This window comes from Equus quagga, chromosome 4 (assembly GCF_021613505.1).
Source record: "Equus quagga isolate Etosha38 chromosome 4, UCLA_HA_Equagga_1.0, whole genome shotgun sequence".
Taxonomy (NCBI): Eukaryota; Metazoa; Chordata; class Mammalia; order Perissodactyla; family Equidae; genus Equus; species Equus quagga.
In genome coordinates, this window is record NC_060270.1 from 137,008,288 (window position 1) to 137,027,818 (window position 19,531).

Below are 19,531 nucleotides of genomic sequence, written 5' to 3' on the forward strand. Positions count from 1 at the left end.
ACTCCATTGAAATAGATGCTCTTGATTCACACAGGGCCCACAGGAGAAACTAAGGGAAAGACATTGAGATTCATTCAGGTCCTGATCTGATGGCAGGAAGTCCTCAGAAAATGCCAGACTAGAGAGAGCGACAACAGAGTCATGAGAGAAAATCCTCGTGTATCTAGTTGGATGAGCCAGATTGAGCATGAAAGCATGGCTGTTAGAACAGATGGTCGGGGCTGTGAGCCTGTTTCCAACCCAGGTCCTAATTGCCTCTCTTTCCTCCAAGCGTCTATGGTCTCTGGAAGTAAGGGGCTTTGGCAAAAGGAAAAACGTGTGTCACAAGTTAGGGGGCACAAGAGCTGCCTCCCCACTATTGGAGGGGGGCATGAACTCCTGAAGGTGGTGGTCTACAGAAGGTGGGAGATGGCATGGGCAGCACCTGTGTTCCATAAACTGGCAGCAGTCCACAGAGCAGAAAGATAGCGACACTAGCAGACACCAGAACAAGAGAATACAGAGCCACGGGCAGCAGCTCAACAATTGTACGACAGAAACAGTCCCCATGGTTCATCCTCCGGCGACTCCTAAGGGAAACAGTGTGGGAGGTTGTGTGACCTTGGGTTACTTCACTTCTCTGAGAAGGAAAATGGAGTAATAATAAGAGCACCTATTGCCTAAGTTTGTTGAAAGCATTACCTTATACGATGAGCACTGAAAACAAACATACTAGTTGTTTGCTGTTAGTGTCTTCAAGTGGATTCCGACTCCTAGCGCCCCTGTGTACGGCAAAGCTGAGCCCTGCCCTGTCTATTCGTGCCATCTTCTCCCCTTCCAGTGCTCTATCAGACAACCCTCCCTGCTATTCATAGGGGTTTCATGAACAATTTTTTCAGAAGTGGGTGGCCAGGTCCTTCTTCCTAGTCTGTCTGCTGAAAGCTGTCCACCATGGGTGACCCTGCTGGTGTCTGAAATGCCAATGACAGAGCTCGCAGCATCACAGCAACACGCAGCCACTGCAGTATGCAAGAGATGGCTGGTGTGGTTCCCTGACGGGTAAATGAAATTGACCCACTGCGGTGAGAATGCTGGGTCTTAACCATCAGACCGCCAGGGCTGGCTATATTATTTGCTACATCAATAAAAATGTTAATTCATTAATTTTAAATGGGGTCATTTACAGTCACTCCAGTACTGGTCCTACTGTTCTGAGAACATACCAGGCACACTCATGCTTGGTGTCTTTGAATATCCTTTCCCTCTAGATAGTTTCATGGCTGGCTGCCTAAAGTCATTTACTCAAATGTCACCCTCTCTATGAGGCCTTTCCTGACCTTCCTGAAACATCTTATTCCCCTACCCGGTTTTATTTTTCTCTCTAACATCCAGTATTATCTAATATACTAGGTATTTATTTTCTGTTTCCCCTTTCTCCATGAAGTACGGAGCTTTTTTGCATGTTTTGTTCGCTGCTAAGTCCTTAGCGCCTGTAAGAATGTCTTGCAGAAAGTAGACACAAATATTTGTTGACTACATGAAACATGTTCACTATCTGAAACTACATGAAAGGTCCAGAACATCTCCTCCCTGTTACAAGGCACATGAGAGGCCTCTGAGCAAAGTGCTATCTTTGCTAATATTAGTAGGTCTCAAAAAGTACCTGGGGCCTCTACTGGCATCTTGAAATAATTTAATCCCATCATTCATCCTTCCAGTCATTCGTTTACTCCTTCACCATTCATATTTGTGGGATCCTTAGCATGTACCAGATACTAGCCTAGAACTGGGGATCCAGCAAGGAGCTTGCATGAAGCTTATATTCTAGCTGGGACAGGGATGGTGCTAGGAGGTGGGGAGAGAACGGAAGAACCACATTTCTTATCTTTGTCACTTCACCATGTTAAACCACTACTAAAATTATAAGCCCTCTTCTGGGTTATGTATACTCTCCCATGTTCTTCTCTTCATATTTCTTTGTGCTATCTCCCCTTGACCTAGTACTTTGTTTAATAAAGTATTGAATCACTTACTTTTCTCTTGCAACAGGGAATTTTAGACAATTACTGTATTTGGACCAGAGCCAAATCCAAAATCAGAGTCAGCTCTGAACCCCTGACTAACGCATCACTGGGCTGATTATACAAATGGTAATGTCCAAAAGGACATCTTTTGCTAATATTAGTAGGATACAATTATGTGTAAGATACAGATTGCACTCTCTAGCAGACGGCACTTCCGTTAAGGAGACTAGACAAAAAAATATTAAGTAATATAACACTATAAACACAGCGCTTCCGCTTCATTCACCCCGGCCCCACCCCCGACCATTTTGGTTTCTCTTGCGACCCTGACCGCACTGCCTCCTATGGCTATAATCTACCATGCTCTTGTCTGTTCCCTGGATTCCCCCATCCTTCGACTTTTCCCCACTTCCATCTTTTCTGGTATTCAGTCCAGGGTTTTCATTCCTCTTGATCCCAGGTTGCAGAACTGCTTGAGAAAATCAAATTACTCAGTGTTCCACAACTTTCGGCGGGTTGCAACTTAATATTTACAGGTAATCTGCATATAGGGCTTGGGAAGTAAGGAAGGAGATTTTACTCCTATTGGAAGCCAGACTTGTGGAATAATTGAGGTTATAAATCTGTCACTGAGACTGAAAGTTCCCAGAAAAGCAAATTACACCAAGACAAGGACCTAAAGTCTAAACGCAAGCCCTAGAGTCACGGCAGTAAACATGGGAGAGGCCTACTCATATCTGAAAGACAGCTGTGCTAAAAACCAGTTTGGCCAGAGAGGAGAGAAGGGCCAGGAGCGCTCGCTGTACAGTGACAGCCATCGTGTCACTCAGCACTTCACTGCAAGGCAGGGCTGTCCAGAGAGCAAAGTCTAGCGGCAGCCATTTCCCGAATTCCATTCCGGATGCCCGAGGCAAACAGACGAGACAGCTCCGCACTTCTCTCAAGGTAAAATATATCATATATGGGACTTCAACAAAATAGTAATAAAAAGCCAAGTTTTTCCCGTCAGACCTCGGTGCAGCCTAGCCACCTAAAACCTCGTTTCGTTCCTTAAGAAACCCCGCGATATTTTCGTGCCCCGCCCCCCCGCCCCCCCGCCCCCCCGCGGCGGAGGGAACCAACCGGAAGCGACTGCTCGCTCGGCGGTCCGTCATGTGTCGGAAGTGACGTCATATCCAGACGCCTTGGAGAAGAAGCGCGTTCGCGCGTTCTGCCTGCGGTGTGGTGTGGAACCTTCGGGTAGCGTGGTCTGATTATTTGCAGGAAGGCGCAGGCGTTCGTGGCTGGCCGGCCGCGGCCTGGCGGGCCTGTGCGGGCCGCACATTTGGCCTTGTTTCCTTGGTGTTAGAGCTCGCGGCGGGCCGCGCAGCGCCCTAACCCGGCCTCAGCATGCTGGTGCTGTTTGAAACGTCCGTGGGCTACGCCATCTTTAAGGTAGGTGGGAGGCTGAGCGGTCGGAGGGGAAGGCGGGTTTTGGGCGGGCGAGGAGGGGGAAAGACCCAAGGAGAGCACGACGCTGCTCAGGGTCGCCTGGGTGCCTTTCGTGTCCCCTGCCCTGAGAGGAAGGGAGAGCTCTCGGCCCGGGAGGCGCGTGTCTCGGTGAACACGTGGCCCCGCTGGTTCCGTGTGAGAGCGTTTGGCGGGGTTAGAGAGGTGGGCAGGAGCCGCGTTAGGATTGTACAGGGTATGGTAGGTCCGCATTTTATTTTGAGTGTTTTGAGGAGTGAGTGAAAGGTTTTAAGCAGAGGAATGACCTGGTGTAATTATGTCTTTTAATCAAGTTGCTTTGCTATGTAGAGAATAGATTCCAGGGGGGAAGAAACGAAGAAAAGATATTTTGCATTAATCTAGACAAGATGGAATTGCTTGGGTTAAGGTTGGTAATGGAGGGAAACAAATATCGGGAGAAGTTTTGAAGGTAGAACTGAAGAGTTTGGCCGATGGATTGAAGAATGGATTTTTGGTTTAAGAAGGTGGGTGCGTGATGGGAGAGAAGAGAGAAGAAACAAGGTTGTTGGGGTTCGGTGGCAGGAGCGGGGTTACTAAAGAGATCCTTTCGGGCTGTGTGAAGCTTGGAGCGTCTTAGACGTGGAAATGCGATTGTCATTTCAAATTTGAGGCCTGGGGAGAAATCTGGGCTGGTGATAATCAAGTTGAGATTTGGTGGTTGTAACAGGGAAAGTTTGAAGTTCACTTACAAGTTTGTCAGCACGGAAATGATTGAATAATGGGACATTCGTGTAGGGAGATGCTGTTGAGATGTCAGGAAGAATGAGGTAAATTGAGTGCCGTCCACGTGCCAGGCGCTCCTCTGAGCTCTACCAATACAGCGCCCAACAGCAGGTTTTTCCTGTATGTGCTGGTAAGGCAAAAAAATGCTAGCTAAAGTATGTATGGTATGATTCTAGTTGTGAATCAAAAAACTATGTATGTGTTATGAGTGCAGAAAGTCTGGTAGGGTATGTACCAAAATGTTGATTTGGTGGAGCTTTTCATTTTATTCTCCAAGTTTTTCTTCTGACATTTGAAAGTATTCTTCTGTTTGCACTTGTTACTTTAAATACTTGCTATTTTTAAGAAAAGCAATAAAATAACTAAAACCAAAAGCTGACTTTGCTTGTTTTCCTCTCATTGAAGTTGTCTGTGACTGCAGTATTAGCAATTTTAAGGGCTTTCGAGCCCAGGAACGTGTCTCTGTTACTTTCCCCCAGCTTTTTTGCAGTCTTTTCTAATTTCTTAAGTAGTTTTGCACATGCCCCCAAATTCTCTTAGCCAACATGGTCTGTCATATTTTGCATCAGTGTCTCTGGATAAATTCACAGATCAACTCACAGATATATTCACAATACAACACAATTGATATTGTGTATGCTGTCCTGAACTGGATGCTGAGGGAGTGGGGCGACTGCACAATCCACGGGTTGCCTCTGATGGTGGGAAGGAATTGGCTTAGCAATTGTATGGTTTATAGACCTGGGTCGTAAAATATTCAACTCTGTCTCTTGATGAATTATTGATTTCTATTAAGGAAGAATATTCTCCATAAAAATAAGTCTTGCGTATTCTGTTGTAGCTTTTAATGTTACTTATCTGCAGGTTGCTGTGAAATTGTGGTGTATGTGATCTAATATTAGAGAAATAACTAAAGGCGTGAATGCATTGAAATAGTGATTCATTTATAAGTATTTGAAATTAATATTAGTTATTGATTCTTTGTGAATAAAATAGACATACAAAATGTTCTGGAATTAGTGATGGTTGCACAATTTTGTGAAAATATACTAAAAAGTAAGTTGTACGCTTTAAAAGGGTGAATATTATGGTATGTGAAATGCGTATTAAAAAGTAGATATACAGTACAAGGTTATTAGCCCCCTCCCATAATCTTTCAAAATGTTGTAGTATAAAATTATATTGGTTGCATAAAATTTGTACTTTAATGATAATGCTTTAAGAAGTTTTTTCAGTTTTTTGACTTCAGTTAACAGTGAGTACATTTTATATCATGACCTGATACACGCATATCCATATATAGAGTGATTCAAAAGGAATTAAATACCTTTGGAAAATTATTGCTTGTTCACAAGGTTATATATGAACGCAAAGACAATACGTAAAAGAACTATTACTGTTATTTCTAGAATGTTGCAAAAACTCAACCTGTGTCCCTTATGTCACGTGGCATACTGAATAAGACTAAAGACATCGTTTAGTCTTTCTCATCCTCAGACCTTTTGTAGCTGTGCTGCCCAATGTGGTAGCCACTAGCCAGATAGCTGTTTAACACTTGAAATGTGTCTAGTAAAGCTGTGGAAATGAATTTTTAATTTTAGTTCATTTAAATTTTGGCAGTCACATTGTACGGTGCAGCTGTGTAGCGTAGTACTGTGTGCTCTTTTGTTTTCTCAAAGCCTTGAGGAAGAGATTTTTTATGTGTATACCAAGATTTGTATATAACATGACTACTGAGCAGTATATTTTTTTTCCAGCTTTATTAGGAATAACTTACATACTGTCTAACTCACGTGTTGTAAATGTGCAGTTCGATATGTTTTATGGTGAAATTTATAGTTTTACAAGCACCTCTGCTATCCAGTTTTAGAATACTTCATCCCAGAGTTAGCTTGTGCCCATTTGCAAATCAGTCCCAGCTCTAGGCAGCCACTTTCTGCATAATTTTGTCTTTTCTAGAAGTTTTATGTAAATGAAGTAATGTTATAGTTTTTTTAATCTGGCTTTTTTCGATTAGCATGCTTTTTGAAGCTGCTCCATGTTGCGTGTATCCGTTTCTTCCTTTTTGAATAATTTGCATTTGAAACTATTCAGGTAATCCTATATGACTCTAACAAGTTTCATAAAAGAGTATTACCCATTTTTGTCTGTGAAGTAAACCTTAAAAAGTTAGCATCAAATGTTTAAATAAAATAGAGAAAATCCCAAAATAACCAATAAAAAAGTGAAAATTGGAGAAGATACCTTTTGGTATAGTGTGCCCTTTCCTATTTATAGACTCATGCCTGTCTGGAATCGAGGAGGGTGCTCTAGGTAGATCTGGCATATGGTGGAGTGCATTTGTGTTTATTTTTTATTGTGAAAAATTTCAAGCAGACAAGTAGAAGATTACAGTGAACTTCATGTACTCCATCACTCCGCTTTGACAGGGCTGTTTTGTGTCCTCTCCCCTCTTCCCCTGTTCCACTACATTGTTTGAAGCAAATCCTAAACATTTAATTTCATCTGTAAGTATGAAGATTATAAAAATATAAGCTTTATGTCTGTTAAATACAAAGATTCGTTTTAGGGGCCAGCCTGTGGCCTAGTGGTTAAATTCGTGCACTCTGCTTCAGCAGCCTAGGGTGTCACCGGTTCGGATTCTGGGTGCGGACCTAGCACCACTCATCAGGCCATGTTGAGGTGGCATCCAACACAGCACAACCAGAAGGACCTGCAACTAGAATATACGACTATGTACTGGGGGCTTTGGAGAGAAGAAGGAGGAGGAAGAAGAAAAAAAAAGACTAGTTTTAAAACAAGCAAATAATGTAATAGCAGTGCTGAAGGTTTTAGTGGTAACTAGCTATACACTGTTTCTTCTTGGAAGTGGAAATTATTCCATCTTAATACAAAATGATAAAACTTAAAATGGATTTTGTGTACGTATGTTTCAGATTTCTCTATCTGAAAATGAATGATTGAAAATTTGGGGGAAATGTGTAAGAGAAAATATAGCAGTTATCTCTAGTTTTATTTTGTTCAGATTGCCTTTATTAGTAATGTTCTCTTCAGTATGTTGTAGGATGATTGGGAACATATATTATCCAAGATTTTGTTTGCCGTAACAGTCTTTAGTGACCTCTGAGTGGTCATGAATCAACATGATTTCATTACATTTTCTTTGTTACTTTAACTTTAAGAATACTGATAATATCTCTTAATGACAATTTTGTTACCCAATTGTTATCTTCAAAAATGCTTGCTTTTCAACTAGAAAAAATGTGAATTTTACTTGTGAGTCGTATCCCGTTTTGTGCATATCTTCTGAACACTCAGTCGACTTAGCTGTGGTGAGCTGCATTCTCTGAACAAACTATTTCCAAACGTCAAGACTATCCTGTGAAATTCCTTTAACAGTAACTTTGAATTAATGTTTTAGTGCATTCATGAGATTTGGTGGAATGTCTCAATTCTAAAATTTTCATGGTATGCAAAACAGAACTGTTAGTAGCTTGTAATTTTTCAGTACAAACACTATGCTTTACAGCCATTTAGTGCTCCATTACTCTGATGCCTAAGTTTTTCCAGTTTGATTTACTTTGACCAACTTTTCAAGTCCTGTAAATACATCTAATTCACCTGTGTATGGGATTAAATTTAAACAACACAGCAAATCATTCTTAAAATCATCTTGCCGTACTCATCTGAAAGAAATTAAAGGTACTGTGCAACTTGCAATAGCATATTTCTTCATATTTTATCACAAAAATATATACTAGACTATAACTGGGTAATAACTGACTGTGTAAATATTCTGTGATATTATAGATTTGATGACATGTTATCAGTAAAGTATAATTTTTAATGTATCAGCTTATTTTTTTCCATAAATATACATGCATAATATCTAAACATACTATATTTCACCTAATTTAGTACATCCTCATTTTACACTGCTAATTGAACTGCCATCAGTTGTAAGACATCTCAGTTTCAGGGTTGTTAAATACGGGGCAAAAAGCATTTTAGGATTGATCCTACTCTATCTTAGAGTAGAGTAGTTGACATCACGGAATATTGGTGAGGGTGTAGGGAAATAAGAACTTTTTTTTTTTTGAGGATTAGCCCTGAGCTAACACCGGCTGCCAATCCTCCTCTTTTTGCTGAGGAAGACTGGCCCTGAGCTAACACCCGTTCCCATCTTCCTCTACTTTATATGTGGGACGCCTACCACAGCACAGCTTGCCAAGCGGTGACGTGTCCGCACCCAGGATCCGAACTGGCGAACCCTGGGCCACCGAAGCAGAACGTGCACACTTAACCACTGCGCCACTGGGCCAGCCCCAGGAAATAAGAACTTTTATTCACTCTTGATTTCAGTGAAACTCATAAAATCTCTTAAAGGCATTTTGGTAACAACATCTGTAAACGTAAAATAATGCATTTCCATATGATCTGTTAACTCCGCTTCCAGTAGTTTGTCCAATAGAAATATAACTTGTAAAGCTCCAAAAATGTTTTCTGAAGGATAATAAGAAAAATTTAGAAATAACATAAATATTTATCAATGAGGGCATAAATGGTGGTGTGTTCATACAATACAGTTCTAGGTTGTTAAAACCCAGGATTATATCCATGGTATGTTAAATGATTCCTAAAAGTCTGCCTAAATAAAATGTCGCATAGACAGTGAAAAAGTCTTGAAGAATAAACTAAATGTTAATGATTGTGCTTCCTAGATTAAAAGTGCACCTTTTTTTCCTTTGAATTTTAAAATTTCTTACATCAGGATGTGCCTTGCAATTGATGGTATCTTAGTTTTAGAGAAATCCATAATACTCTTAGGTTAGGATGATCATAGCAGTAAATAACAAAATTTATTCTATAAAAAGGACATAAATAAAGTCTTGATGTTTTGCTTTGTGAAGCATGATGATCTGCTTTGTGAGGGGGTTAGGGACTCCTTAAAAGTAAAAGGTTTTCAACAAAGACCCCAACTAGATCTGAATTCCATCTAGTTATTAAATGGGCTACTTGAGCGATTGATTTGACCCAAAAATTATGCTGAGTAAGAAAACTGGTTTATTTCAGAGAAGAAAATAGCTTCCACCACCCTCATTTTGCTTGTACAGTTGTACTTGAAAAGCATAATTATGTATGCCTAAGTGGTGCAATTTAAAGAAAATTATTTAAATGTTTATTACAGGTTTTGAATGAGAAGAAACTTCAAGAGGTTGATAGTTTGTGGAAAGAATTTGAAACTCCGGAGAAAGCAAATAAAATGTAAGTCATCTTGAAACTAAGAATTTAGCAGTTAACATTCAGGGTGTTTTTGTTTTTACATTTTTTCCCCTCCTGATTCATATAATATTATATTCATAACTTTTTGTTTTGAAATCTATATCAGGAATAATATTGGTAATGGCCTAATTATTACATTCTTTATTTGGAGCATAGGCCATCTCAACTAATTCATATTAGTTGCAGACTAGTTGAGATAGTACCCCAAAATTACTATTTTGTAAGATACTTGAAGTAAATTTCTGTTAAAAGTAATAATTATCAAAAGAATGCGTTGCTGATTGATTTAACTTTTAGTTTCTGTGAGTTTGTGGTATTGAAATATTTTTTGTTTTTTGAGGAAGATTAGCCCTGAGCTAACATCCATGCTTATCTTACTCTGCTTTATATGTGGGATGCCCGCCACAGCATGGGTTGACAGGTGGTGCCTAGGTCCACACCTGCATCCGAACAGGTGAACCCCGGGCCACTGAAGCGGTACATGCGAACTTAACCACTGTGCCAGCAGGCTGGCCCCTGTGATATTCAAATGTTTTTGAACTTAATTCATAGTTTATTTTTTATGACTTCTATGTCCTAGCTCCATCTGGAATAATAAAATAACTAGATAGTAAATCCTGGAAAGGTATACTTGAGTTCATCACGGTCTCTGGACGAGAAAATAAAGCATGCCTTTTTTTTTTTTTTTTTTTTTTAAGATTTTATTTTTTCCTTTTTCTCCCCAAAGCCCCCTAGTACGTAGTTGTATATTCTTCGTTGTGGGTCCTTCTAGTTGTGGCATGCGGGACGCTGCCTCAGCGTGGTTTGATGAGCAGTGCCATGTCCGCGCCCAGGATTCGAACCAACGAAACACTGGGCCGCCTGCAGCGGAGCGCACGAACTTAACCACTTGGCCACGGGGCCAGCCCCCCCCCCCCTTTTTTTCTTTTTTAATATCTTTTTTTTCCCCTGCTTTTTCTCCCCAAATCCCCCCAGTACATAGTGGTATATCTTAGTTGTGGCGTGTGGGACGCTGCCTCAACGTGGCCTGACAAGTGGTGTCATGTCCACGCCCAGGATCCGAACCAGCGAAACCCTGGTCTGCCGAAGCAGAATGCGTGAACTTAACCACTCAGCCACGTGGCCGACCCCTAACGTATACCTTTTTTTTTTTAAGATTTCATTTTTCCTTCTTCTCCCGAAGCCCCCCGGTACATAGTTGTGTATGTATTTTTTTAGTTGTGGGTCATTCTGATTGTGGCATGTGGGGTGCCACCCCAGCATGGCCTGAGAGTAGTGCCATGTCCGCACCCAGGATTTGAATTGGCGAGACCCTGGACCACCAAAGCAGAGTGCGCAAACTTAACCACTCGGCCATGGGGCAGCCCCTGAAGTATACCTTTGATGTCTTGCTTAAGGAATACCTGGTAGGAGAGAGAGTTGGCTTTTCCTTAAGGTCGAGTCAAAATGGCTGTTTTACCTTCTGTGAATCACCTTGTGAAATAGCCCATTTGATGAGTGTGGTCCTAGGAAAGGACCTGACTTATCTCTTCTTCTTCTTTTTCTTCTTCTTTTCTTTTCTTTTTTTTTGCTGGGAAAGATTCCCTCTGAGCTATCACCTATTGCCAATTTTCCCCTCTCTCTCTCTCTTTTTTCCCCTCCCCAAACCCCAGTACATAGTTATATTTTCTGGTTGTAAGTCCTTCTGGTTCTTCTATGTGAGCAGCCACCACAGCATGGCTGCTGACAGACAAGTGGTATAGTTCCGTGCCTGAGAACCAAACCCACGCTGCCAAAGTGGAGCATGCTGAGCTTTAACTACTGGGCCATCAGGGCTGGCTCCTGATTCATTTCTTAATACATGTGGATTTGAATGGTGTCCTTGGATGCCAAAGGGCATTTGATATTTCATCTGCTAGTGCTAATAAAAACTCATAAGAACAGAAGGAAACTACTTCCAAGCTTCTAAAGAGTGTTGAACCCCAAAAAATGTCATAGATACTAAACAGTTAGAGAAAATACAGAGTTTCAGCATTTGTAGTGGCACAGACCCAAAATTTGAAACAACTTAAATGTCCATCAGTAATGGAATTGTTGAATAAATTGTAATATACCTATAGATCTCTTGTTGACCTGGAGAGGGGTCCATGATATACCGAGAAAACCGTGCTTCAGGTAATTTGTATAATGTGATCCCATTTTGCAGTGTTTTTATAGATCTGTACGTGTATTTATGTAAGTATAGAAAGGTACAAACAAATGCCACTTCAGACGAATGGAAATGGGGGTGAGGTAAGATGCAATAAGATGAAATTACTCTTTTTTCCTTAAATCTTTGTATTAATTGCATATTTAAGGGACCCCCAGGGTGTTCTCTGATCAGGTAAGAAAACCTTGCTTAAGATAACACTATTTTAGACACGACAGAAAACTAGTTCTCCCTTTTAAGAGGCTTTGTGCTTCAGTTGGCTGAGTTAACCTGATTCATTGTTGTCAATGATGTATTCTTGTTGGAACTGAATCTAAGTGATCTGACTCAAATATTCGTCACTACCACTGAGACAACGATGAATTAACTGTATCTATCTGTTTGAGACAGAATGATGTAACCCTGCACGTAGTGTTGGGGGGGGGAGTAAAGGAAGGGTGACGGGAATCAGGTCTGACAATAAGCTGTTTTTATGGCATTGGTACTGGATGGACAAATCAACGTCATGAGATTCCTGACTGAAGAGCGACCCTTATACCTTTTCTTAGGCCTCTTCTATGCTGTATAGTAAAAGGCATCTGTGTCCACTTTAAAGCAGCAGAGCTTATATGGAAGCTTCAGCATCTTCCTTGTGGTTTACATGTGGTAGCAGACCTCTTTGCTCTTCTGTTTCCTTCAAAGCCTGTAACCTTCTGTGTAATAGTCCAGGCATTACTAGCCTAACATTTGGAGAAACTGGTCACTTGATGAAGAATGTCTAACTTTGCACCCTGATACCCAATGACAGGAGAGTTTCTTTTATTGGAGTATGATTTGGAAACAGTCCAGCACCTCTTTCCTAAATATGTGGCTTTGCAGAATCACTGTGCCCCCATAACATGTTTTTTGTTTTGTTTTTTTCCTCTAGAGTAAAGCTAAAACATTTTGAGAAATTTCAGGATACAGCAGAAGCATTAGCAGGTAAAGTCAAAGACTAGCTTTTTGTTTTTAATTTTGGCAATTTGTTGTCCTTATTAAAAGATTGCTTCAGTTGCCTGAGTTAACCTTATTCAATGTTGTCAATGATGCATTCTTTTTGGAACTGATTTTAAGTGATCTAAGTCATTCGTCACTACCACTGAGACAACATTGAGTTAGCTTTTTTCACCATAGGGCTGATTTTTCCCCCCATGTGATGAGAGGTGAGAAGTGGTTAAGTTGATCTCCCTGTGGAAACCAACAGCATAATGCTGAAGCACAATTCAGTAAAAGCTGTTCTACAAGGGACCAAGGTAATGTGGTCAAGTACACAGCGCTCTGATCATTTTAATCCAAGAGTAAAGTTGAGAATAGCCAGGATTCACAGTTGAAAGAATAAGAAAGCAGCTCTCCGGGGTACGTTTTTAGTTTGAAAAAGCACAATGTTAATGAAAAGTTTTAGGAGAACTCGTAGAGGTTTTTTGGTGTGTGTGTGTTCTAATAAGAAACCTATAGAGAGGCGTAAGACTTGTTTATCTAAAGGGGGCGTGATGTTTAACAATTGAGAAGAACGAATGGCTCATATATCCTTCCACTAGTCCTTGTGATGGGACAACAGACATAGTAATAGGGTTTATTAACTAGGCTTGGCTTCTGTAGGCACTTGGTCTTATAAGGTTTTTTTAATGTTAGGGAAAACAAGAAAACCAGATGTAAAACTCTAATCATGAATTTTTCAATTGCTTAAATTCTGTATTTCAAATCAGCCAACTACTTGGCTTAAATAATTTGAAAATGAAGGACCATGAGGACAAATACGGCTTAAAATTAGGCAAGGATTTGACAGACCCAAATAATTTTGTTCATCAGCCACGGGAGAAGGGTATAGTTCTCTTGTGAAAATTAGGAATCTAACTAAATATGCTGGAATAGGGGCCGGCCCAGGGGCGTAGTGGTTAAGTTCACATGCTCCACTTTGAGTGGGCTGGGGTTTGCAGATTCGATCCCAGGCGTGGACTTACACACTGCTCATCAACCCATGCTGTGGTGGCATCCCACATGGAAAGAAGAGGAAGATTGGCACAGATATAAGCTCAGCAACAATCTTCCTCATGAATAAATAAATATGCTGGAATATTAATGAGCCACTTCAACCTTGGCAGAAGGGTAAACTGAGGGAAGACCCAACAGTGGGGCTAGATTTTTAATTTTAAAGATAGTTTTAAGGCTGCTTCATCAATACATCAGTAATTAGAACCTCATAGAGCCATAAAGCAACTATGGTAGTTTTTGCCTGGAGATTTTTTTTAAGATAATTCTGTTCATCACAGCTTTAAAATTAAATGTGGGTAGAATTTTGGCAAAATCCCAAGCAAGATTGTGTTAGCTATTCTCCACCTTGCCGGGGGGCGTTACTCACGCAGACTAATTTGAACAGCTCCTCCCGCAGTTGTAAAGTGCTGCATCCCCAATCCCGAGTGGCCTCTTGAATTCCTTTTTGCATATAACCTCTAATCTTGTGGGGGTATTTCTGACCAGTCCTCATTAAACTATTAAATAGGCAGATCCAACCTCTACCCAAACATGAAACGGGTTTTTACTGTTGATAGCTAATAATTCGTTACATGAGATTGTCAGATTTTACACTCATCACTTCAAAATTATTTAATCCTTGAAACAATCCTGTAAGGTAGATAATATTATCATAATTTTACAGATGATAAACTGAAGCTTGAGAGGCATCTCATTTCCCTAGTCAGCTTTTGGTGTTCTTTAAGATAATCTAAGATAAGTGGGGAAAATACCAGACAGGTGAAAATTTAAAGTCAACCCCTGACACACACACCCCCCTCAATATAAGTTCCCCGGGGGCCGAGACAGTGTTGTTTCACTGTCAAATCCCTAGATTCTGGTGCATAAATATTTGGGGGTAAATGAATGAAAGTAGTGAGCTCTGTCTGGAATCTGCTCATAGAAACCTCTACAGTGCCTTTTCCCATCTATTTTTACCGGAAGTTGAACATCACCTTATTGAGAGAGCAGAGTCCTTCCTGAGAATTAACTTCCTGCTCCCTGTTATAAGGCAGTTTTGACATGACAAAATCAAAACTAAATGGTTGTAGATGTCAGAGTATGCATTTAAAACCCTGTAGCCTAAGAAAGAGTCTGATGGGGTGTGATGTCAAGGATTTATAGTCATCCCAGAAGTTTAAATATCCCATTTGCATGGATAGGTTTATTTTTATTCTTGGTCAGATTTTCAAGTTGCAAGACTTGTAAATAGCCACAGTAAAATTTGGGGCCAGCCTGTGTTTGGATGAAGTGGGAAGACTGCTAGGGGATGTTGGACGTGGCCAGTAGAAAAGAGCAGTAGAGGAAAGACTCAGCTTTCTCTCTCCCGGTCCCTGTGTCTCTACACAGTCTTGTAAAATGCATATTAGGAAGAGTAATTAGCAAGCTTTTGATAAAGGGAAGATAAGTGCTTATAAATGTTAGAATAGGTCTTGAGTAGAAATTTTTACTTTCAAGAAATTTTAAATAAAGGAGAACACTAGGTTAAAGTATAAAAGTAGATATGGAAGGTTGAAAACTAGAAGCAGGAAGTTGAATAAAATTTTTTAATTATAAAAGATTAAAAACTTGTAAGCAAAGAATACAACTCTTATGAGAAAAGTAGATTATAAGGAGTCAGTGTTGTACAATATGTAAAAGGTTAAAACCCAACCAAAGTAGCTTGAATCTTAGCTTCTTGGAGTGTAGACACCTCTGTAAGAGCTGTGTAGTCACCAAATAGGTTTTGTCCTTACCTTTCATCTTCCCAGATGACAGCTGAAGTGGACTCGTGATTCAGATGGGTGGAGACGTTGGTCAGGAGGGAAGAACAGGTCCTTGGCTGATTAAGCACAGACTACCTGGCCTTAGAAATTGTGCAGACTTCTTTCCTGCCAAACGTACTTTAAACTCAGCCAAAACCCAGACAAGTATCAGAAGAGGTGTGAGGCCATAGGGCCCGAAGATCTAAGTGGAGGCCTAAGGAAGGGTGAGACATAAAGCGGCAGAGAGAGAACTCGCCAGAAATGGAAGCGGTCCCCAAATCAGGGGGCTGCCTTCACAAGTAACTTCTCCATCACTGCAGTTTACAAGCAGAGGCCTGACACCACATCTAGATCAGGGATTAGCAAAGAAAGATAAGGCCTCCACTCAGACGTGCTTATGCTGCAGAAGAATCTTCAAAATGAATACACTCGTGTTTACCAGAGTCTTGAGGGATTCTGGGGTATTTCACAATCCAGAGCATCAGGCCACTCTGTAATAACATAGGAGAGTGGATCTATTTGTCGTTCCAAAATGGATTGTTTCTAACATTTTATGATTCTAGCTCTGAGTTCCAGAGAAGAGTCGTGTGACGTGGGGAAAGGAATGCTGGCTCCAGTTTAATTCCTGATTCTGGAGCAGAACTGAGGGTGGGAAGGTCAGATGAGATGATGAAATGTGAACTTGCAAAACATTTTTATCTTTATAATTTCATTTCAGAAGTAATGTTAAGTGCAGCACTTTGAGAGGAAGTGTTTATTTTGCTTTATTTTTAAAGTTTAAATAAAATCTTCATCTCTTAGAGTTAAAAATTTGAGAGTTGTCTCTTCTGTTTTTCTTTTTCCTGAAAAGCGTTCACAGCTCTGATGGAGGGCAAAATCAATAAGCAGCTGAAGAAGGTTCTGAAGAAAATAGTAAAAGAAGCCCATGAACCCCTGGCTGTAGCTGATGCTAAACTAGGAGGGGTCATAAAGGTAAAGTATGGTTTTCTCTCATGCCTGCTGAGCGGAGCTCATTACACACAGTGACGACAGAGTGTAGCCTTTGTAGTGAGTTCTTTGTCATAAGGTCTCATACTTGATCTTTTTTCCCTAGGCTATCTCATAATTGATTTCCAATATGATTATCAGCACTAAGCATGTATGAGCAGTGCCTATTCATTATAGAAATTACAAATACACCTCAAAATTATAAAAATTAGCTTTCACCCTGCTACCCAGAGATAATCTGTTAACACTGTATGTATACCCGCCATGTTTTTGTTTACCCACTCTTTTTTTCATGATTAGGGTCATGACATTTCTTTTTTAGTGTATATGTTTATTAGAAAACTTTAGTAGTGGGTAGAGGTGCTAGAGATTAAATATAACATGAAAGTGGAAAGAAAGCCTGGAGAAGTAAGCTCCCAGGCATGAAAAGCAGAGCAGTTGGAGAGCCAGTGTGATAGTTTGATCTTTAGTAGTTACAGTAGATATTATAGTGCCAGGTTAATTATGTTCATGAACATACCTCTGATTCTTGAAGTAAAGGTTTCATTATGTTGTAGGTCTTGGTAGGTAGGAAAGTGCTGAAGAGATTTTGAGGGTTTTTTAAGCTAGGATTGTGAATTTAAGAATTTCACTTAAATAGATTATTTCTTTTTTTTAATTATTATTATTATTTTTTAAAGATTTTACTTTTCCTTTTTCTCCCCAAAGCCCCCTGGTACATGGTCATGTATTTTCAGTTGTGGGTCCTTCTAGTTGTGGCATGTGGGACCCTGCCTCAGCATGGCTTGATGAGCGGTGCCATGTCCGCGCCCAGGATTTGAACTTATGAAACCCTGGGCCGCTGAAGTGGAGCGTGCAGTCTTAACCACTCGACCACAGGGCCGGCCCCTAAATAGATTATTTCTAATTACTGTCAGTTAATGAAGTTTTCTGTGATGATGTCAATCTCTATCTTCATCCTTTGAAGTCCCCGCAAGTCTTAGTTTATACTTTCCTTTTAAAAACATTAAGTTTTAGCATAGTAAACGTATACACAGAAAGGCATGCAGAAAAACAAATTGCTGAATGGTGGGATTATGGGATATCTTTAATTTTTTCCTTTCAATTTCTCTAGTTGAAAAACTTACGCTGGGATCCAGCCCAGTGGCATAACGGTTAAGTTCGTGCACTCTGCTTCAGAGGCCTGGGGTTTGTGGGTTCAGATCCCAGGTGCAGAACTTACACACTGCTCATCGAACCATGCTGAGGCAGCAGCCCACATATAAGATAGAGGAAGACTGACAAAAATGTTAGCACAGGGCCAATCTTCCTCACACACACACACACACAAAACCTTCCACTGTATATCACTTGTATACATACTAAATATTTGTTTTTTAAACATATGATACAATATATACAATTTGCACGCTTGACATTATTTGCATTTGGTGAACTTAGAACTGTGTATATTTGTGTGAAGGTGTGCAGAACAGAATTTATCGTGTTGTGTGGGATGTGTAAATTTTAAGCTGTATTTATCAAGATTTGTGTATGTGTGTACACATGTGTATATATTTGGAAGTATATAAGGGATGCTAAAAGTTACTTATCTTTAGGGAAAACAGTCCAAAGCTCACAACTTGTGCTTGTCATTCGGTTCCCTTGTCTATAGTACTATTGATTAAAATCTGTCTATGTGTTAATTTTATAATCTTAAAAAGAAGCTAAATAACATATGGGTGTAAATGATCCCTCAAACCAATAAAAAGAACAAAGCTGCTAGGTTAAGTTGTATTCATCTTTTTATGGCTTTTGATTCATGGAGCCAAGCACCCTTCCAGGAAGCTTCTATCAATTTTGACTTCCACAAGTATTCGAGTGTTTTTCCCACAAACACGCTAGAAACTGCTTTTTATGAAACTAAGAGATGTATATATTTAAATCAGTGCTATTTTAACATTTAAATGATTTCAGGAAAACTTTTATTTCTTTATTTAATACCAATGCTCTTGTTCTTGTAGGAAAAGCTAAATCTCAGTTGTATCCATAGTCCTGTCGTTAATGAACTTATGAGAGGAATCCGTTCACAGATGGATGGATTAATCCCTGGGGTAGAACCACGCGAAATGGCAGCTATGTGTCTTGGGTTGGCACACAGGTGAGATTTACTGGAGAATAAAGTCAGCTTATTTTTATTTAATAAACAATTGTACAGTGCTGTTCAAAGCATGTTACAAATACTAATTTAACCCTCACAGCAACCTTATGAGGGAGGTGGTAGTAGTCTCCACATTTTTCAGGTGAGGAAACGGATGCCCAAAGTCAGTACAGCTGGTAAAGATGAAGCCGGGATTTGAACCCAGGCTGTCTGGACTCTAACCATCATCATAGACATTGTCCACCCCTCTAGTCTTGGGTCCCACAATTCTTGGGAGTTCTTTTTTCTTTTATCTCTGCTAAATCATTTGCTACTCCTCCATCTACTTGCCCTCTCCCAAAATTTTCTCATATGATATAGTCTACCCTTCTGCTGTGTCTGTGTGTGCCTGTGTTGCTTGCTTTACTCTGAATTTTATTGAGTTTTTATAATAATAAGGCAAAGAGAAGCACATTAACCTATCGTGTTTAACCAGTGGTCCATTAGAACAGACATTTCTGCTATACCATATTCCTGAAAAGGTTGGCATTCTCTGAAATTACACTGAAATAACAAGGTTTATGAAGAAAAAACAGATTAAGGGCAGATTACTCAAAGCTTATGCAACCCTGTAACCAGAGAACTGTCAAACACAATAACCCCCCAAAATATTAACATAGTTAAAAAGACTTGTTAAATTTATGTTACAGAAATACTACAGTAGAAAGGTCTGTACTTTTGAACAACAAAAAAACTGAGCGTAGATTGATGACAGAGTTAAAGCTACTGAGTTACAGAGATGATCAAAATGCACAAAAGTCAGGAAGAACTTTGGAATCATTTCTAAGAGACAGCAAATGGCTAAACTGAGTCAAGATGCAAACGTGATTAATTGATGATGTGCACAGTTGTGGTTCTCAGTCGAGCGCAATCAGATATTCCTTAG

The 19,531-nt window shown here is 40.1% G+C and overlaps 1 protein-coding gene and 2 non-coding genes across 5 annotated transcripts in view; all 3 read left to right on the forward strand.

Annotated features, from left to right (window-relative positions):
- Positions 1 to 3,204: 3,204 nt before the first annotated feature.
- NOP58 (NOP58 ribonucleoprotein) overlaps positions 3,205 to 19,531 on the forward strand; it is a 28,973-nt gene continuing 12,646 nt past the window's right edge. Inside the window, exons 1-5 of one of the 3 annotated variants that reach the window (XM_046659209.1) lie at positions 3,205 to 3,437; positions 9,424 to 9,500; positions 12,614 to 12,666; positions 16,330 to 16,451; positions 18,470 to 18,606. In XM_046659209.1, the coding sequence (XP_046515165.1) occupies positions 3,393 to 3,437; positions 9,424 to 9,500; positions 12,614 to 12,666; positions 16,330 to 16,451; positions 18,470 to 18,606 (434 nt within the window). In that variant the 5' untranslated portion in view covers positions 3,205 to 3,392. Of the gene's footprint in view, positions 3,438 to 9,423; positions 9,501 to 12,613; positions 12,667 to 12,858; positions 12,978 to 16,329; positions 16,452 to 18,469; positions 18,607 to 19,531 lie in introns of those variants that run through there. The other 2 variants (XM_046659211.1, XM_046659210.1) reach the window with 2 other exon arrangements.
- LOC124238805 (small nucleolar RNA SNORD70) lies at positions 11,981 to 12,069 on the forward strand. The gene has a single exon (XR_006888405.1). It is a non-coding gene; the product is annotated as a small nucleolar RNA SNORD70 (small nucleolar RNA).
- On the forward strand, positions 12,755 to 12,839 carry LOC124238747 (small nucleolar RNA SNORD70). Its single transcript, XR_006888355.1, has one exon. It is a non-coding gene; the product is annotated as a small nucleolar RNA SNORD70 (small nucleolar RNA).